The sequence below is a fragment of the Podarcis bocagei genome, assembly GCF_964188305.1.
Source record: "Podarcis bocagei genome assembly, chromosome: 1".
Lineage (NCBI taxonomy): Eukaryota > Metazoa > Chordata > Lepidosauria > Squamata > Lacertidae > Podarcis > Podarcis bocagei.
Genome location: NC_138125.1, coordinates 138,257,991 through 138,279,899, shown reverse-complemented (window position 1 = coordinate 138,279,899; position 21,909 = coordinate 138,257,991). Strand labels below are relative to the sequence as shown.

Here is a 21,909-nt window from a genome sequence, read left to right as displayed (position 1 = left end):
TACAAATCAGAATCAAGCTGTTCCAGGTTTGCCATTCTGTTCGACTTCAAACACATGCATGTCTTCCTTCTTTATTCCTGGGCATGTGTCACACCTGCCCCTCTAAGCAACAAGTACATGTAATGAGATTAACTCTGAAAGCACAACCTCCAAACTATACTATTCAAACTTATTCTTACAGCAAAAAGTGAGTATATATCCTGAAATATAATAACACTTGGATTTCTGAATATAGCAAGAATAACTAACCATGAATATATCATTGCACATACATGAAGTCAAAAAAGAGTCAATGGCAGAAAATTTAAGAGCTGAAAACCATCAAAACATTTTCAATAGAAACTCCAAAACCCAGTGAATCCTATTTCTGTTCTTCATGATTAGGAGACATTTCTCAAACTATGCCTGTCATTTAATATTGTGCACAGGTACTTTTCCTCCCACACACAACCATGCCACCCATTCACTCTTACCTTCTCAAAGTCTTTTTCAGGCCTTTCTTCAACCTACAGGAGAGAGAAGAAAGAAACCATAATTGAACCACAAGGACCCATTTTCCCATCATGAGAGTGTCTTCAAACCTTTTCAGAATGACATCACTGGCTGTATACAATCTTGGAGTAAAGGTGGTTATTTACTCCTAAGCAACTAAGCATGGAACTTTTGTTTTGTTTTGTTTACTTCAGAGACTAAAAGGTATCCCTTAAAATTCATCCTCTTTAAAAAGTTTGATTTGGTTTTAAACAGGCCCCATTGCATCTGTCAGGCACTTGAATAGTGTTCAAATGCTTTAAGTGACGAAAGTATTGAAAGCTTAACATGTGAACAGAAAAGACTGTGTTTACACCACAATGTTCTCCTTTAGATTTCATGAAAGTGCCAGTTTCCCTCCACAGCCACCTGTTGAATATCTTGTTTAAATGTTAGGGTTCATTATTGTTCCACAGGATGTGTACCACTTTAAAAGCCAGGGTGCATATCCTGACATAGTTTTTGCAGCTGTGTAGCAGGTGCTGATAAGTCACTTTAATTAGCTGAATAAGGTGATTACAGTGTTTCTTTTTCTTTCGCATATATTAAACCTTGCAAAGCTCTCTTTGCATCTTTTCAGTGATTCCATCTGTGTGGTCTAATCTGCATGCACCCCAGACATCCGACTCCGAGATTGAGACGGGACTTTGGAGGGAAAGAAATGGATAGTGTGCATCTCATTCTCGGGAGACACACATGAAGTCAGAGGTGAAATACATGAAAGAGCCTGCAACCATCAGCCGGGGAATATCCTGTGTTGCCAGTGTGGCATTGCAAACCCACCAAATCCAGCCAACATGTGTGTAGCAGGTTTGTGGACATAACTGAAGGAATTCCTAAGCAAGTCATTGTTCCTTCTGCAAACAATGTGGAAGTGGCTGCCACCGCTGCTGCCCCCATGTCGGCCAAGGTGTGAGCAGCTAGAGCAGCTGGAGCTTAAGAACCTGGAACAGCTGCTGGTGGACAGACCGCAGTGCATCAAGAATGTTCTGAGCATGGAGGCACCGCTGGATCTCCTGGTCAACCTCAACACCGAGGGCCACTGCAACTCGCTACTCTAGAGGGACAGGTTTGCCTCCGAATTCCTCGCATGGGAATGGACCGCCTGACTATTGAGAGTGATGTGGGCGGGCTCCTTATCAACTGTGCCTTGGAAGACTACCTGGAGTAAACATTCACTTTATCGCTGGTGGTAGGCCCAAGAGCTCCATCACCTCCACCTGTCAGGAGCCGGAGTTGGGTCAGGCATAGGTCAGCAACAAAAAACATGGGTGTCAGTGAAGTTACTTCTTTATTCAAAGAAACCAAAACAGTACAGGCCTAGTGATCCCAGCAGCTCTTCCCGATAGGTCTTGCTCCAACAAGGCAGCTGCCTCCCCCCAGGACCCTCCCCTCCAGGGTCTTTCCCAAGCAGCTGCAAACTGTGTCTGTGCAACCAATCTCTGCTCTGCTCTGTTCATTTCTCGGCATATTCTACTTGGCCAGGGCGGAGAGGAGCTGGTCACAGTAGGAGGGGAAGACTCCCTGGATTCTTCAGCAGCCCACCTGAACTCTGCCTCTTAGCCAACCTCCTCTCCAGCCTCTGATGCTGGACTGCTCTCTGCCACAGCCTCTTCCTGTTCATGAAACCCTGTTACCTCTTTTGCTTCTGACACATCCTCCTCTCGGTCTGCTCCTTCTTTTCCCTTTGACCACTCCTCATCGCCCACCACCACTCCCCTGGCCCTCAGCCTTCTTCCCCTGGGGGTTCCCCAGCTGGTGCCCCCCCCCCCACGCCTCTGCATCCAGCCAGTCCATGGCACCACCATGGCCTGAGGACCACAGCTGGCTCAGCACCTGGTTGAGCTGGCTTAACCACAGGCATGATGAGTCTTTTATGTGTATTTTAATGAACTGAACAGACCAAAAGATTTTGAATCATGGGTGTGTGTTGTGAACTTAACAGTACTTTATCTTACTTTATTTACTTGCTATTTTGATAATTTTGTTTTATAGAGTCTAAATGCTGTATTGATTTGTTAACCATGTTATACGACTTTTACTGTAATTGTGATGTTCAGCTTATTTTTTAGTTGCTGTTTTGTTTGCTGTTTAGATGGGACTAACACAATGTGTTATGCCTGGGCATAGGAGCCAACTCCTAGGGGCTGAGGGGTCTTCGCCACCTCCAATGAAATATTTGAGGGGACTGCATCCCCACAAAGTTGATGGGCATTGCCATTCAAATGGTATGTGTGACCACATCATGTGACTGATTATGGGGGGTGGGGAGGGTTTACCTGGGCCCCCTCAATATTTTATTCAGGTTGGCACCCCTGTACCTGGGGCTCACTCTGATGAGTCATTAGAAACTGTACTGTACTTGACTATATACGTGCTAGCTGCTAATTGGGACCAGTTGAATAAAGCACATAGCTCCAGTTCTCAAACAGCAGCACTGGCTGACTCTCCACTTCTGGCCACACTTCAAAGTGTTGGTGATAACCTTTAAATTACTGGGCAGCTTGTGACTCAGATACTTGAATATCTGTCGTCTTCCATAAAAGCATATTCAAAGCTACTTGGGTTAGACTAATTGAAATAACAGGATTTAAGTTAGCTATCATGACTAACAAGTCCCACTGATATCCTTTAGTCTTTTCAAAGCATGACAGCATCCAACCTATTATCACCACCAGGATATATGAACTGACCTGAGAGTGTTAGCTTGAAAATTTAGGATGGTATTTGCTGCTAGTCCTATTCCGAGCACACCTGGTGAAGTTAATGGACATGACTAACTTAGCCTCATTAATTTCAGTGAGTCTACTCTGAGGAGAACTTAGCTGAATACCACTCTTAATAAATAAATTGATGTGGAAATGGAATTTTCTTTCAGAAATGTTATTTTCTTGAACATATAAAACTGAAATGGAGTAAACTGAGCGCTTGTGGGAAGCCTTCTGTCTTCTTGTTCCGTTACGGTATTGCTATGCTGTCAATGCTTTTCCCAGCCAAATAACTTTTGGTGTGATTTTTAGCATTGCAAGAAGACAAACGGCAATCTCTGCTCTTCCTTGCCTTTGCCTCATAGGTTGTCCTCAGGCTTCCTATTCTTTCTTTCTTTCTTTCTTTCTTTCTTTCTTTCTTTCTTTCTTTCTTTTTCTCTCTTTTTCTTCCTTTCCAGAGCCCCCCAAAACCCAAATACTACTTTTGAGAACCTGTTTTACACAACACTTTCCAGCAGATGGAGCTCTTTGTAATTTAATTCAGCTCAACAGTGGAATTACATGGTACATTTAAGTCAAATCAGGCTGCTATCCTGTGCCGTTACTTTGAAAGAAATCTCACTGAGCTCAATGGAAGTTATTTATGAGTAAAAGCCAGTCTGATGATTAGAGTGCTGGACTAGGTCCAGGAATCAACACCCCTCCCCCCTTAGGCATGGAGCTCCCCTGCTGAGCGCAGGCCAGTCCCTGTCTCTCACCCAGCCTACGCAGGGTTGTTAGGATAAAATGGGGAGCACACCTTGAGCTCCTTGGAGGAAAGGAGATATAAATGTGACAAATAAAAGGAAATGTTCATTTTAAATTAGATTTCATTGTAGTAAAGTATGATCCACTTTGCTACACTGCAAGGTGACGTTTTATATTAACCTTTAAGAGTACAATTAAATAGTAAGAACAAAGAATAAACATGAACTACTTGCATAACTATGCAAGGATAATCTGGGCCGCTTAAGCTTTTATAATGATCATCATCATTATTATTTAGAGTGCAAGGCAATGGGGAAATAACAGCAGAGATCAGAAGAGACCTGGAAAATCTCAGCCTAACCTACATCTCAAGGTTGCTGTGAGGATAAAACAGGGGCAATGGCATGCATCACTTTGAACTCCTCTCAGCTTCACCTTCCTTGCAGGGTTGCTGTGATGATAAAATTGGGGAAAGGACCATGTATATCAGCTTGAGCTTCTTGGGAGAAAAATAGTGTTGTTTTTTAAAAAAAGTTTTTTGAAATTTTAACTTTTAATTACTTATTTGTTTCTTTTTCTAAACAGTTTACAGTGGGTATAAATGAACAGATACGGTTTTCACCATAGTGGCAGTACCATTCTGGGAAGAACATCAGCCTTCCATGCTCCTCTCCATGTCCCTCTGTCTAGGTAGCTTTGCCTCTTCATAGTTCTGATTTCAGACATTGTGATAAATCGGTATATCACCATGTTTAGCTGCTGATACGTCACAATGCTGAAAACCAGATATTGCCCAGCCCTAGTATAGAGTGCCACTGGGTACTGATCACTTTTACTGCTAAAACAGTGACTACACCAGCTGAAGGTTATATATAAGGCCAGGATGGAGCAGCAGCTTCCTTTCTAAAACATCTGGATCTGCTTGATTCTGTAAGAGACAGCTCTGAGGCCATCTTTACAATTCCAGTATTTCAGGATCTTTCAGAAGACATTAATTGCAAATTGCAAAATGTTTTCAAGACACATTCCAGCATCATTACAGACACAAAAAATAAAGACAGCATTATATTCAATTTATAACAAATATGTAGTTGTGATTTTAAAAAGCCTTTACTACTACACTGTTGCTATTTCAATTGTCTAGGTATATTTTAACTTTCATTGTTTTATGATATGTAAGCTTGGACTGTGAAGTATTTTATCAAGTGACATGTAAGACACTTAGAATAGTTTCAGATGAAACTGTACCAAATGACAGTCTATGGCTTTGGCTAAAGTGTCAGATAGACTTAATGTATCAGACAAGACTCAACACTGGCACGCACAGTGCCACTTGCGTCCCTAAGGCTCATTACTGTATCTTTAATCATGAATTTGCTTGTTGTTGATAATATTAGAATATGGAAAATATTTTCTGAGACAACTGAAGTCTACAAGATAGGGCTGTGGTCTAAACCACAGAGTCTAGGGCTTGCCAATCAGAAGGTCGGTGGTTCGAATCCCCGTGACGGGGTGAGCTCCTGTTGCTCAGTCCCTGCTCCTGCCAACCTAGCAGTTCGAAAGCACGTCAAAGTTCAAATAGATAAATAGGTACTGCTCCAGCAGGAAGGTAAACAGTGTTTCTGTACGCTGCTCTGGCTCGCCAGAAGTGGCTTAGTCATGCTGGCCACATGACCAGCTGTACGCCGGCTCCCTCGGCCTATAAAGTGAGATGAGCACCGCAACCCCAGAGTCGTCCGTGATTGGACCGAACAGTCAGGGGTCCCTTTACCTTTACCTAATTAAGTTTACGCAATGCTAAACCTAGATCCTTTTCAGATGTTTTCTACAGATCAGTTTCATTTGTTGTGAGACACTAGTGTTGCATGCAGTATTAGGTTGGGGAGAAAAAAGGGGGAAAGAGGTGGAACCTAGGTAGTGGGAAATGGGGCATACATTTTTAAAAGATACAAAAGCATAACTGTGGCTCCATTGTCTTAAGCAACCTGAAAACCAGTCCTTCCCTACATTGTGCTGTTCTTTTGCTTAAAGTGAAAAGCAGCTACTTATAACCAGAAAACCATCAAGGAAACATCTTCAACCTGAGTTACAAGCACAGGGCAGCAAACAACAGCAAACACCTATCTTAACAGAATTTTCACAACATCTAATAATATTTGGAGAAGAAATTAGAAATATGAGCCCCAGTTACAGTACAAATGACCTGGTGGTTATTAGACTAGTTCAAAAGATGGCCAGTCGCTTTTCAACAGTAAATGAATCAGAACTCATTAATCGCCCATATATTGCAGTGTTCTTGCTTCAGTAGAAATAGCCTTGGGAGACAGAAATAAAGCCATTCAATCGGGGAAAGATGAAGCAGAAAAGCATGCTCACCACAGGACTTGCACGAGCAGAACTAGCTCTAGAAGAAGCCCGAGATCCTGAGCCGAGGTAGCAGCTGTACTCCGAAGGCTGCCCACAAATCCCCCAAAAGATTGCACCAAACAGAGATGAGAAAAAAGAAGCATTAGGATAGTAGAAATCAGACAGATTTGCTAGCATTTCTCATAAGCTAAGAGCAGGATAGCATATGGCTACAGAAAGGCAGAGTAGATGTCCCCATGCTGGAAGTTAATAAACCAACCTAAAATAGATTCATTTAAAAAAAATTGAAGCAAAATATTTCTGTAGAATTACATACTACCAGCCAAAATCTATGAGTCGTTGCCCGTGTAGTCTAGTGGCAGGTAGGTTTGTAGATATGTGACAGTTGGTGCACTCACACCAGAGTTAAGATTAGATCCAGTCTAGTCCAAGAATCGTTGGAACAGTTTGCATATTTTACCTAGAGAAGCATGAACTTCAGAAACTACCTTTAAGATCGCGTGCTCATATTAAATCTGCTTCAAATAACCAAATTATGCTCTTGTTACCTCTCAGGTGGACAATAATGATACAAATTAGGGTGTGAAATTTATCAACACTTTTGCCACTAGCTCCAAAATTCAAGAGTTATTTCATATAAACTCAAGACTTTCTATGTGCCCAGTGGGATTTCTCAACCTAAACAGTCTCCCTCCCCATATCTTATTACAAACTGCTCCTGAAACTACTTTCAAAAATAATTTACTAACCAGCATCTGGGGAGTCAGAATCTGTGCTAACACTGTCAACGATATGTTACCTGGGGTATATTTATTTGTTAACATTTTTATCCTGCCCTTGCTTGCAAGAACTCCGGAAAATATATGTGTTCTCCTACTTTATCCTCTCAGCAACCCTGTGAGGTAGGGTAGGCTGAATTCACAACAATGAATACCAGTGCAACAGAAGTGGTATCCACAATGTGGGAAACAGAACAGAACTGTGTAAATCTAATCCAAAAACAATCATAATTTATGAGCTGAGAATAAGAATGAGGGTCTTTGCAGATTCACTTAAAGTCTGAACCCAGTGCATAAGCATTAGTAGCACTGACTGGATTTATTCTAATGGCTGATTAAACTATACTGAAAAATGGGAGTTTTAAAATAATATTCCCATAAAAACACTATTTTTCCATTAAGTAGAGATTGGTAATCAAGGTTACTTTAAAAGAGGGGTACTTTGTGGGATCATAATATCACTTGCCATAAGATCAGTTGCCAAAAACATTAATGCATTGCACACACATTACATTCCCTATGTATCTTGTGTCATTTAAGAGGACATTTAATGTGAAATATCCCTCACCTTCTGAAATCCACTATGAATTTCATCTCAGAATGAGACACACACACAGAAGACATATTGATGAAACCAATCCAGAACCTTGCTCTTCTTTAAGAAGCATTTAATATAATCCAGTGATAATCAATGATAATCCATTCAGAAACTGCCTAAGCATTGATTGGTGCAAGTCCAATATTGTTCAGCTAGAAGCTGGTTGACCATGCTGACATTCATTGAACAATATTCCACAATTATGCATACCATGAGAAAATTAACTCAGAACAGTATTTCAACAGTATTTCATTTTTAATTAGTATTTTTTTAAAACAAAAACCAAACTGGTAAGTGAAAATTAGCAATGGAAAATCCACATCTTCTGCTAATCATTAGTAGAAAGCGTGAGAAAAATAGGATTTAACATTCCACCAAGTGTAGTACTGCAAAAGATGTCTGGTCATTTAAGCATTACAATAAAAAATGATTTGTACTTCCAGAGACACTGCATGGAAGGGAAGTATAGTAGGAGGAAGAGGCTCTCATCTGGGGTGTGATTCAAGGTTTCGCATCTTGCCTATGGAATGATCCCCCTTCTTCTCCCACTGTTTTCCTGAGCCCACAGAGAGCCAATTTCAAGGGGCGAACAGGGGAAGGAGGAAGGAAGAAAGGCCAGCTGCATGCATGGAATTCCTTGTGCAGGGTTTCCACTGACTGGGCTTGTTAGCTGAATCCCACCTCTGGCCTTGATCTACATTTAAAACATTGTTGTTTTTATTTAAAGATGATAAATTGCAATTCAGATTTAAATAAAATAGTTAACATTGCCTGTATTCCTGTGATTCTCCAAATGTATTCACACACAATTGTTAACTATTCCTACTTCCATTAAACCAAAGTTTGCCATATCCATGCTGGCAAACTGTGGTTTAAGCGAGTTCCTCAAACCAATATTGCAAACTACAATTTGATCCTGGCTTGCGGTTCTAGTTTGGAGCACTTGCTCAAGCTACAGTTTCTAGTTTAGGCATAACAGCAACGTAACTTCATTCACTCTAGATGGAGTAAAACAGGAAGCAATGATTAAAGCCCCACATATGAGGGGAGCAAGGAGTGTCTAAAGCAGTTCAGCCGACTTTCATACAACCTGCAAGCTGCAGTACATTCTCCTGCACTCTTCTAACTGAATACAAAGAGGAACTGAACACTGTTGAACAGTGGCGTAGCGTGGGGGGTGCAGGGGGGGCCGGGCGCAACATCTGGGGGTTAGGGTTAGGGGGCGCAAATCCACGGGTTAGGGGGCGCAAATTACTTGCCTTGCCCCGGGTGCTGACAACCCACGCTATGCCACTGCTGTTGAACATTGCCGACTGATATCACTCTGCCTTATCTTTCCTGTGGGTCAACAGCCCTCTGTATAAATAAACAGGTTTAACAGCCTTGCTGCAAACCATAGCTTGGAGAAGTGGTGCCAAACGGTTTTGGGCACTGCTCCCTTGGTTCCATAAACTCAACCCCAGTGCCCTCTATCTGACCGTATAAAAAGTATTATTCAGAATAGTGGTTTGCATAATCCACAAGGAAAGTTATGACACAATAGCATTCAAAACAGTAGCAATTAATTGCACACTTAAATTATGGTTGCCAAATTTTAAAGAGCAATATGTCCTCTTTTTCCAGGAAACATCCTCTTTTTCATGGGTAGAGTTGTCATAGCAATCCAGTTAAAAGTAGAAGTCATCAAATGTGTCCTCTTTTTTGCTTTTCAAAATATGGCAACCCATCAAAATTCAATTAAAACCATTTAGTTCAATTAATTCTACAAAACTGTTGAATGTGACCTGATGCCAGCTTTTCAAAATCTGATACTCATTTGCACCTCCAGTGCTTCCCTGCCACCCACTTGCCTCTAAGCACTCCCCTAGATAATCCCACTGATTTAAGGACTATCAATATATTTTGGGAATGATTTGTGTTCTTATGTACCGTATTGGCCCGAATATAAGTGGCACCTGCAAATAAGCCGCACCTTTAAAATTCAAGGGGGAAAAGGGAAAAGTACAGTACCAGAATAGAAGCCGCTCCCTTAAAATTCCACAGGCACTCACACCTGTAAATGGTAAATGTAGAAGAAAATCCTATGGGTACTGAGAGGACCTGCAAGTGGGTGAAACACCTGTTCATAGCACTGTAAATGCAAGTAAAAAATCAATACAGTGGGACTTCAGTTGTCAATCTTAATGCATTCTGGAAGCCCATTCGGCTTCTGAAACATTCAACAACCAAGGCTCAATGGGGCGGTCAAAGAGAAACGTGATCCAAGGGAAAAGGGAGAGAGGAGGGGAGGCTGAGGAGGGATGGTCCCCCAAATCTCTTGTGGGCGGGGGGGGGGGGGAGTGGCTGAGATCCAGGCACATCCCGCCTCACCTCACGAAGGGGATGAGTCATCGAAGGCAGGGAGGGGAAGGAAGGGCGCACTTCCGTGCACCTCCATGAAAAGAGATGGGGCAGAGCCCTGATTCTGCTTCCAAAAGCTGGGAGCCTCCCTCTTGAATTCCGGGCCGGGCTTTCGGGCTCCTGCTCTGCCCTTAAGGAAGACAGAGGGAGGCAGGGATCCGGGGTTGTGGGAACTCGCGTCCAAAAAGAACCTGCGGGGACGTGGAAGGAAGATTGAGAGGAGAGAGCCCATCTTACCCCCTGCCCCCACCCTGTCCTTAAAACGGAAATGGTTGGTGTGCAAAAGCGCATTTTGGTAAGGTTGCGAATTTAAGCTGCACTTTACCTTTTCACGGTTGGAATTTGGAAAAGAAGTGTGGCTTATATTTGGGCCAATACGGTAGCTGCCTTGTTTGATGCTTTCTGGGTGCCCCATAATCATATTAAAAAGTTGTTGTGTTCTAGGTTATAAATCAAGAACCTCTAGGAGTTGTTTCTTTTTGTTTTCCAATGTGTTTCTGATTAATAATAATAATAAATGGTGTGGCACAAGCAATTTTTTATTCTGAAAGTGTGGCCCAAAGAAAAACGTTTGAGAACCACTGCTTTAGACGAAAGGATCCTTGACAGAAATTGGCACCAGGGTCAAGTCCTCCTCCCTCTACTCATCTCCCTTGTGTGCCTGTTTCAACATTTTAGTCCTGTTTTGTTTAAACCAGAGTTCCCTGGTTTAAAGGGAACTCTGGTTTTAAAAGACAGAGACTTGGAAAGTATCAAATGTCTTTTGGAAAACTGTTTATCTGTTTTAATTTTATTGTTGTACACTGCAATGACATTTGTTAATGCTTATCAAAGTGTGGAAGTCAGGTATGGGGTAAGATAGACGTATGTGGGTCAAACACTCATTCTCAGCTTGCTGAACCATGGTTTAGTAAACCAGGCCTGTTATATCTGAAAGGGCTCATTGCATCTTATGAGCACCATTTGACACACAAGGAACAGCATTTAGATCTAAACAGGAAGCACCTATTATTTCAGGTAGTTACAGAAAGTGGTCTTCTTAGAAAACATTGCAGGCAACCAGTGCTACTCAAGCTACTACAATAGAACATGTTTTAGTACAAAACAAACGAGGCCAGCACAAAAATGTGGAAACCATCTTACAGGACGTGAACTAGAGGCACTATACCGACGATTCCCACTGTTAAAGTTCTCATCATACAGAGATGCCTACAATTAAAAAACAGAGTCAGAACAGTATTGGTAGATTTGGGAGGTTCAAAATACAGCAAGGTGCAAAATAAAAGAGACAAAGGAAATGGAAAGGAAGAAACAAAATAAATGTCAGTATCTCCTACAGTGTAGTACAAGCTGCATGCAAGGGAAGGATGCGGAAAACCCCCTGCAAACTAGTCGGAATGCATGCAGAATTAAAGTGAGGGATCCCACTCTTCACATCAGGAATGTTGCTGGGCACCTTGTACTCCAGCTGCGTCTCTTTTAAACTCAGTACCCTGTAGGTATTGCACAACAATTCCTAAATGAATGGAAACCCTTTTACACAATTTCAAGTTTGAAACAGTTTCAGAGGGAAAGAAACAAAGATTGCTTGGCTCACTGGTAGATTCCTGCATACAACTGAATAGAAGGCAGAAGAGGTCAGGTTGGAGGCAGCATGAAGAGCAAATAAAGGTACCATGAGGGGATGGAAGCAGGAATATCGTCTTGAACACAACCTGAACTGAGGAGCCTAAGCTGAGTGGTAGCTAGGCCTATTAAGGTTGCCTTACCGCAATATTTGCAGACTGGCTCCTTTTAACTCATATATTCAAAACAGGATCATTGTCAGTGTTGATTATTTATTTTTACTGATTCAAAGCCTAAGGGCTTTGTGTGGGCAGCAACATGTTTAAATAGGCTTCTGTACCGAAAGACTTAAGGATACACATACATACACTCTCTCTCTCTCCTCCTTCAAGTAACTGCCTTCTCAGCTCCCAATTGTGGTGAGAATAAATTAAGAGTGTGGAAATTACAAACTCCACGCATTAAAAGAAAACAGTGACAGGTAAGCATAATGCGGGAATGAATGAATGAATGAACACAGTACTACGAGCAGCAACACTGCACTGCAACTTAGAGAGTTCGGCTTTCCTTGCAGGGTTCCCAGTGATCAGTTTCTGTGCCTATCAAACTGATTTAATAACATCAGGAGCAAGTTACTAGAAACGTTATGGTCGCTGAATTAACCTTAAACACAGTGCATCCCCTCCTAAGAAAAATAAGTGCCGGAACTGAAGTTGCCACAGTAAGTTGCTGGGAAACTTGGGGCAGTTGCTGGTTTGGCAACAGCTGCATTCACTGCCTGCAGAGGTGCTAAAAACTAAGGCAAGCTGTTTCCCTAGCTGGTTCAAGGATCACCCCTGGTTCTTGTGCAGGTCAAAGAAATGTGCCCTCACCTCCCTCATTCTCTTAGATTTAGGCATCTGCTAGACCGGCTTGGAAGGGCCCTTGTGCAAACGGGTGTGCGGGCGGGCAATGGTAGAGGCCTGCTTGGAAAGCTTAAAGCCCACCGCCACTCCATGGGAGACATATTGAAGAAAAGGAAATACAAGTTGGCCCCAGCTCATAGCACGGCTAGGAGCAGCTAGGAGCGAGGGGGAGTCATAGTCTTTTACAAAGTGTAGACTTGCATGTGCTGGCCAGTTTCTGTCTTGACTTGAAATGTTCATTTGGGCTTCTCAGAAGTATGTAAAGGAAAGTGGGTGGGGGAGTGCTGACCCACAATGGTGCACACCTGAGAGGTGCCAGAACTGTGCTGCAGCTGAAACACACCCACACCCACTGTTTAAACATTAAACTTTGTAGAAGCCTCATAGATCTGTAAAGTTTACATATACCAGCCGTTTGATTTCAATGCCAGCTTTCAGAACCATTATCCTATTTTCAGCCTATAGTTTTTCCACTACTGCTCTATTTCACAAATGGGCAGAAGACCTAAACTACTTTGGACACCGCTGTATTGAAAGCAACGAGTTGTTACAGGGCAGCCAATTCCATATGGATAAAAACAATAGTTCTGAAGCAAACAAAGAATGCTGCCTTTAAATTAAAAAAAAGTGTGAGAGTGTCATAGCAGGCATTACCTGAGAAGTGTCCTCTGTGTGTGTGTGTGTGTGTGTGTGTGTGTGTGTGCGTGCGCATGCGCGCAATGGGAATGACCCCAAAATGACACCTGCCACAATCCTCTGTTCCATGAGTTGCAGGTATTGTTAGTAAATAAGAGGAGCTAGTCACTTAACCTAATCAATTAGACGTTATAGTACTAGTTAAGTATTATTTCTCTTTTGTGACTTGTAATTTAAATAGAACAACTTCATTTAATTATTAAAATAGCTTGAATATTTCAGCCTGTTTGTAGTAAATTTTGCTAAATTTGACTGCTTGGTTACATAATTTTAGTATTTGATTTGCCTTTAGGGTAAATTTACATACCATATTCAAAGAGTGAGCTAAGCTCACTGCTGTCATCATTCCTTCACTGTTTGCTGATTTATTGCCAAGATTCCTTGGTATTACGCTGAACTGGTGCCCTTTTATGATGCATAAATGCAACAGGAGTTGTCTTGAGGCATTTGGAAGTATCAGGACATGCAAGGGGATAATGCCATTGAAATGACTAATATTTACTTGCTCAGAAATGCTAGGTTCAAAACTGTGAATTACAGATGTTTCCCCATATTTGTTTTAAATGATCTGAGAAGCAAGTTTCTGGGCTTTTGTTCATGGCCCCCTCCTTCCTGCACCAGAGAAAAGGCTGCACTTTTCTAAGAGAAAATAAGTGATGGCAGAAGCTGCTGGATGAGGGCTGCTCCAAATCTGGTCTGCACCCATTCATACATTGTGGAAATAATCAAGTCTGCCCATTCAAATTAGCTATAAAAGTGACAACATAAAAACCTATCTTAAGCATTAGCAAGGAAAATTAAAATGTTGTTTGTGCATATTCAAATAAATTTAATAAATAAAAATATGCTTCTGGCCACGGCCTTCGTAGTGAATATGAACACACAGAAAATTACTGTGTGGTAGATGGCATTTTAAATTCCAAACATTACACTCTTATGTAACTCTCTTAAAAACTTTCCTATTACAGTGGTACCTCGGGTTAAGTACTTAATTCGTTCTGGAGGTCCGTTCTTAACCTGAAACTGTTCTTAACCTGAAGCACCACTTTAGCTAATGGGGCCTCCTGCTGCTGCCGTGCCGCCAGAGCACAATTTCTGTTCCCATCCTGAAGCAAAGTTTTTAACCTGAAGCACTATTTCTGGGTTAACGGAGTCTGTAACCTGAAGCGTACGCAACCTGAAGCGTATGTAACCCAAGGTACCACTGTATATGTGAATATGATTGACAATTAAGTTGTGTTTAAATTAGGGCTGCCATAGCTTGAAGAGCGAAAAAAAGGACAACCCCAGCTGTTGCCAGTCCAAGCTGGGGAAAGAGGCACATGGGCACACAGGGCTGTCGCCGCACCTGTGTGCCTCTTTCCCCAGCTCGGGCTGGCAGCGGCCGCGGCATACAGAGCAGCCCGCACCCAAACCTGAGCTGCTGGCACCCAAGCCACCCACACCCAAGCCTGCACCTGACTCTGAGCCTGCACCACCCAAGCCAAAAAGCCAACTAAATATATTTTTAAAACCCAGAAAACCTTGGAACTTTACTTTAAAATGTAAAACTCTCCTCAGATGGGCACGTTGGCCCACTAAAGAGGACACATCCGGGATTTCCTGGACGTATGGCAACCCTAGCTAAAATTGTAGCGCAAAGGAACAGCAGAAGTGGCAGGGAAGTACCATTTTTGCGGGGAGGTGGTGGAAGCAGAAGCTAACATACCATGTGGAATATTGAGGGGGATCCGCACCCTCCTTGAAAAATTTTTGGGGAAGCCCTCAGCCCACTGTCCTCCCCCATGGCACCCCTGGTTAGGAACTAGGGGATTTCCCCCCAATGCATTTTCCAAAATTTAATACATACATCTTTTAATTCTCTTCATCTCATTTCTCCAGACTTCCCTATCCATCCCTCTATGGCTTTCTGATTTGTCCTTGTTACACTTCATATCCATTTGATTCTATCCTAAGTGTTATTTACTGCTGCTCACGTATCTATCCCTACTTGGATATTTTTTTCCTGGCTGTTGTACCTCTTTAAATATTCTCCAAACTATTTCCACTTTTGCCTCACCAATCTCTCATCATGATTCCTTATCATTAGGATTTAACATTCCACCGAGTGTAGTACTGCAAAAAAAGGTCTGGTCATAAAACATTACAGTCAAACATGATTTGAACTGCCACAGAGACACTGCATGGAAGGGATAAATATAGCAGGAGGAAGAGGGTCTAATCTGGGGTGTGCTTCAAGGTTTTACAGCTTGCCTATGAAATGACCCCCCTCCCCGCCTCCCACTGTTATTTTGTTGGGACATCCCAACAATTTTAGCCTTTTTTTCTTTAAATGCAAAAGCTATGATGTTGTCTCTTTTTTCTTTTTTAACATTACACTGTAATGTACCACCCAGCAGCTGGAAAACAGGCACAATTAGCAGACCAAAGTATTGTTAGCAGTTTCACAAGCAGCAACCGCAGGATTCTAGTGGGAGGGAAAGGGAAGATGAGCAGAACAGAGCTGACAGACACACCAAAGGCAAATGTGCATTCCATTCATAGAGATCACATGCTCAATGCACAGCACAAGTGACATGAACTGCAACAAGAAGATGTTTCTAAGACGTAACAAAACATGGTCAGCATATGTGATATGTGAAACAGATTCTACACAAAGGGAGAGCAAGCACCAACCCTGTAGCTTCTGGCTTCACTGTACAACAAGGAGGGCTGAGAACGACAAGGAACACAATCTGCTTTTAACGCACTTAGAAAATGAAGGGAGAAGGGAAATCTACTGCTTGTTCGCTGTGGAATTCCTTGTGCTGCTGTCAGTTACTACAATATATATGCTGTAGTGCAAGGTAAATCAGAATATGGCAGAGGTTGCCATTTCTGCTTAAATGGTCAAAACATCAAAGCCAAGTAAGAGTTAGATGGCAAGGTGAGCAACCTTATGCATATTACATACAGGAAGGGAGGATACTATTGCAAAAGCACAACACAATAATTGGGATGCAGACATTAATCACAGAGCATGAATTAAAACATCTAGGTACAAGAGACAAAAACAGCTATGATACTCCGGCTTCCGTCTCAGCTACAATACTGTAATGGCAAAGGAAGCTACCTTGACAACAAACATAAGAGGTAAACACATCAACTTATTGGGACGCAGCTTTAAAAAATAATGGAACATTTGTAAGTAATGCAAATCTATATTTCTGGGGGGAAACAACACACAAAAAAACACACTGAACTATTAAGAAAGTAGATCGATAAAACTAGCTATAAACCCCCATGCAAAAGTAGCTTAATTAGAAAATTGGAGGAGACATTTTCGTAGAAGGCAAACATGTAGAAGTATCTCATAGAACATACAAAATTGTAGAGGCGGGGACACACACACTCTCACACACTACATGCAGGAAGGAAAAAACCAGAACTCTGACCAGGAAAAATACATGTTAGTTTCTGCATGCAAATTAGGCAAATTCAACCCCAGTGAAGGCTGTAAGGCTTTTAAATCAGTGATTTCTTTTTTTTTGGGGGGGGGGGGTATTGCAGGAATTTTTAAATCTATTCTATACACTGTACAACCTATTTTTTACTGATAAAATGCAAGTACAATTAAAACATTTATCTCTTACTTCCCTCAGTGGCTTTCAGAATTGCTAAGGCAAATATGATGAGATCAAAAGGATGACTAAATGATTAAAAATGAATAAATGGTTCAGGACAGAGGTAGGACAGAGTCTTATGCTGTCTGGAAACCAGCTTTATATTTTACCTTTTTCAAGCAGAAGTGGAAATAAAGATTTAAAAGGAAAACCAAGATGGAAGAGGGCCTTCTTGGTAGTGGCACCCTCCCCTGTGAAATGCCCTCTTGTCAGATGTCAATGAAATAAAGAATTACACAACTTTTAGAAGACATCTGAAGGCAGTCCTGTATCAGGAGCTTTTTAATGCTTGATTTTTTAAATTATGTTTTAGATATGCTGTAAGCCACCCGGAATGACTAGGGAAACCCAGCCAGATGGGCAGGGTATAAATATAATAATAATACAACTAACCTTGAGAATACTGGAGGTAAACAAAAGTATATGGAATCACTCATTTATCATAGCCTCTTAAATTAACAGGCTGAGGTTATACTGCCCAGGGGTAACTAAAATGTTCAACAAAAATGGCAGGGAGGAAAACTGACAGACCCGGTTTCCATTTTGGGAAGAAGATTGGGATTTGGAAGGAAAACCACTGCAAGGAAGACTAAGGTCAGAGTAGCAGGAAGCCTGCATAAATATAAAAAGTTTTAAAAACAAGAATGAAGAAGATGTCATTTATTCCAAATCAGAGTCCTCAGTGAACATATTATCTGCTGTACCCAGACTATGGGATCAGAAAGCATTTTGAATACCATGTTGCCCAAAACAATATTCTTGTGGAGTGAATAACTCTCATTCTGTTGGATAAGGTGGTGTCTATTTCAGAAAAGAAAGATGCCTATGTTTTAAATGCTGTTCCATGTAAAAGAATAACGAAAGTTTTTATCTACTCTAGTTTTCAGTACAGGGAACACCTATAATTTTCTTTATTATCCTCTCTCTCTCTGAGCACCTAGTTCATTTCAAGATGCAATTCTGAAACATAAAGAATGCAGGAAGATATATAAACAATATTCAACTATTGCTTATTAGCAAGTTATTTCTATTTAGACAAAAACCATGCTACCATGAGTTCAATAATATAGGCATTATGGGTACTCACCAACTTTCCTCTAAAAAATAGTCTTGCCTTTTCCAGGCATTGAGTCGTTCCTATCTTTCTAGCTATGAAACAGAACTAGACTGGTAAGAAAAGAGGCTTGCCTCCACTACCTGAACACTCCTTTAAGTAGGTAGGACAAACCAGAATATTAGGATGAGTGACACACCCATTGCAGCTGAGAGAAGAAAAGTCATCCCAGCCTTGTTTGAAGAGTACACATCCATCTTTTCTTAGTTTTATTTTGGGAAGCAATATGCCAGTGGCAGAATGGATCTCAAAAGGTTCAGTAGTCAGAATAAACACTGAATTAATTGGTAAACCTCCAAAGATATAATATATTCACTATAAAGCATTCTTGTTTCTCCAATCATTCCATAGAAACAATAGTATTAACCCTTTCTGTTTTATAGAAAGGATACCCTGCTCACACCCAATGGTGGTTTCATTGATATGAAAAGTTTATACTTGCTTGATATACGGCAGTCTTCCCCAAACTGGGGCCCTTCAGATGTTTTGGACTGAAGCTCCCATCAGCCCCAGTCAACATAACCAACAGTCAAGGAAGATTGGGGGGGGGGGAGACCTCCAGGTTGGGGAAGGTTGGTGCAAGTCAGTTAAGGGGTCGTTGTTCAGAACTAATTTTCTGAAATACTATTTCCTATGCATTCCTTCAGAACAATCTTCCGAGAGTGGAAAGGGTACAAATTCATTTATTTAAACTAAACGTTCCCCCAAATTAGGTCTATTTCATTTTGAGATTCCTGCATTGCAGGGGCTTGAACTAGAAGGCCCTTAGGGTCCCTTCCAACTCTCTGATTCTGTGATTCATATAGCAACTTGGTTTCCCTTTTCTGATTCTTGGTTATATTATTATTCCATATTTGAATCAAATACAGCAATTCTAAGATTGCTACAACTATTATTATCTGTACCATGTATCATGTATACGTGTACTTGGCCTACTTAGAGAAGCTTCAATAAACAGTCTTCTTCCACATCATATTACAGTAACTCTTGTAGGACTAGTTGACAAAACTGGATGTGATGCATCTCACATCTTAAAAGGCTCAATGATTTTATGGCAGAGAACAGTATTAAACATTCCACCATTGTTTATCTCAACTTTAAAGATGAAACAAATTTTATCTTTTCCCCCAGGTGCATGTACCTGATCACTTGATGCCAACAGGTTTCTCGCCCATAAGTAGTAGTAGTAGTAGTAGTAGTAATAATAATAATAATAATAATTTATTATTTATACTCCATCCAATGAGTGGCTAACTTAAAGTATTTTTAATATACTGTGTTGGCAAGAAGGCTCTCATGAAGGACAGAGGGGGGAACCACCCAGTCTTCATGTGTGACTTCTCTGTATGGTACTTTTCTTCCACACTGTAGAATTGCTCCTACTAAGCTAGAATAATTTTTATGCAATATTGCATAAAATAATGAGTGACGCCAACAGGCCAACAATGAGTGACGCAAGATTGTCAAAGCTTGTTTTGCTTCTACAAAACCAGCCCAACTACACTGCGCATTCCAGTTGAAGTATACACCTTCTTACAGTCAGAGTCATCACATTAACAATTGCAGTGCTTCCTTAAATATTGTTGGTTGTGTGTAAAACAGATTTATAATCGTCTCCTCTTTGAACCAACATCAAAGATTATTACTTACTACTAATCACATCTTACATTTGTTTGGCTGGATTCTGAATTCATTTGCGCTCTTCGAAGTATTATGATTCCCCCATAGCTATTTTTTTGCTTTGTTTGATCTTACTTTTTCATTCTTTTTTGTCCTCGGGGTATATAGACCTACCCAACTTGGTTGACTGCTTCATGCAACTGACAAAGTGGGGTTTGACAAATGGAAGCTTTTGCCACCATACATCTGTTGTACCTTACAAGCTAACAAGACTTCGTTGTTTTTGCAAATTCTTAGTATATGTTATCACCAAAGAATAAGGATGGTACATTAAGAAGCCTGCCTAATTATTGCTTTCATAACAAACAAAATATAAGAATTAAAAAATCTACTAACCCTACTAGATTTTCTACTCTGGGATGAACCATACATATCTTCTTCGTAACCATTTGTCTGTCGTAAGAGGGAAGGGGAGGGAGAGACAGAGAGAAAGGGAAGTAAAGAACTAAAACAGCCATATGAAATTCATTTTGAAGTAGCATGATAGAATTTGTCTATAAGAACACTAGACCAAACTTGAGAAGGAAGACAGATCCAGCCTAGGCTACCAGAAATTCAGAGTCACACCTCACAGGAAGATGCTAAAAACAACAACAGTTTCTCATAATTCCTGTAAATCAGATAATTCTTTAGTTATGCATCTATTTTAACAAAGGCAACATAATATCAAAGAAAACAGAAAATTATTAATTTCATGTTGTTGTTTACTGGGGAGAATAGATTGCCTGGAAAGAGTGAAGCAAGCAGAACACATGCATCTTTATTCACTGTTACAGACTTTGACATCATCTATTCAGTATCCCTCTAATAAACAAATTGTGTGACCATAATTCAATGTGCCCACCACAATTGTAGTAAACCCTTCTTATTTGATCATAGTTATTACCATTGGTAATAAGCCTCTATATGAACTATGAGTTTGTTACAAACTATGAACATTGCACAAAATGATTTGGTCATATGCACTGATTACATTTTATCTTGCCCTTCCTCCAAGGAGTTCAGGGTATTATACAAAGAGATAGTGACTGAATAAAAGTCATCCAAAAAAAAAAAAAAAATCCTTCCAGTAGTACCTTAGAGAGCAACTAGGTTTGTTATTGTTATTAGTATGAGCTTTCATGTGCATGCACACTTCTTCAGATACACGAAAGCTCATACCAATAACAAACTTAGTTGGTCTCTAAGGTGCTACTGGAAGGAATTTTTTTAATTTGTTTTGACTACGGCAGACCAACATGGCTACCTACCTGTAACAAAAAGTCACCAAGTATGCATTATAGCTGAGTCGACATTTGAACACAGGTCTTCCTAATCTTAGGATAAGCACCTTAGTTACTACACAGCACTGACTGTATGGGGTCTTTGGATGGGGACTTTTTCAAATTTAAACTACAATGGAGGCCCAAGATATATATTGTTCTAACAGAAAGTGATGTTTTTGAAGAAAGTACATTTATCATTCATTTGGAACATATTAATATATATCAAATAATGATTCGATCAGATATACTGTTACACCATTTTCAGTATAAAATGTCAGTTTGCATTTCTTAGTACAGAAAGCATTGATCTGATATGTAGAGATCTTTCCTATTCTAATTAATTCAAGAGGGTTCTGGAAGCTTCTCTGCGTAAGAGGAACAAGCAGACGGTTCCCGATGTTTGGTTCTTCCTTCAGAGAAGCGGAGTACAGCTGGTTTAAACTGGGTCTCTTATCTCTTTCTGTCAAGGTCATGCTGACTATAAAAGTAAGGCCAGAAGGAGCCTGGGCTTCACTTTATCTATCTATCTATCTATCTATCTATCTATCTATCTATCTCCCTCCCTCCCTTCTGGTGTTCTGTACACAGTATGCTTAGTGTTAAGGTTTAGACTTATTATAAGCTATTGTAAGTTTCAGTTAAGTCTGCTGCAACTGGATTTCTTATGGACAGTGCCAATCCTGAATGTATTGGATTTGTGACCATTATGTTAATCTGAATTCAGCAGCAGTAAAGCTCTGCTGGATGAAATTAAATTGCCTCTGGTCTATTCTTTGGGAATCCTGCAATGTGTTAAAGTTTTTACTCTGCTAACTATACGTTGGAATCTACTCTGGATCAATATTGAGTAGAATTCCATGACATTAAAAAAAAAGATTATTAGTATAGTTT

At 40.7% G+C, this 21,909-nt stretch overlaps 1 protein-coding gene across 12 annotated transcripts in view; it reads right to left on the bottom strand.

Annotated features, from left to right (window-relative positions):
- The window catches only part of LRRFIP1 (LRR binding FLII interacting protein 1), a 112,657-nt gene that overhangs the window by 31,284 nt on the left and 59,464 nt on the right, over positions 1-21,909 (bottom strand). For 6 of the 12 annotated variants that reach the window (XM_081200736.1, XM_081200739.1, XM_081200730.1 and 3 more), the window contains one exon: positions 474-506. In XM_081200736.1, the coding sequence (XP_081056862.1) occupies positions 474-506 (33 nt within the window). Of the gene's footprint in view, positions 1-473; positions 507-6,362; positions 6,441-11,273; positions 11,340-17,490; positions 17,572-20,089; positions 20,147-21,909 lie in introns of all 12 variants that reach the window. The other 6 variants (XM_081200732.1, XM_081200729.1, XM_081200733.1 and 3 more) reach the window with 5 other exon arrangements.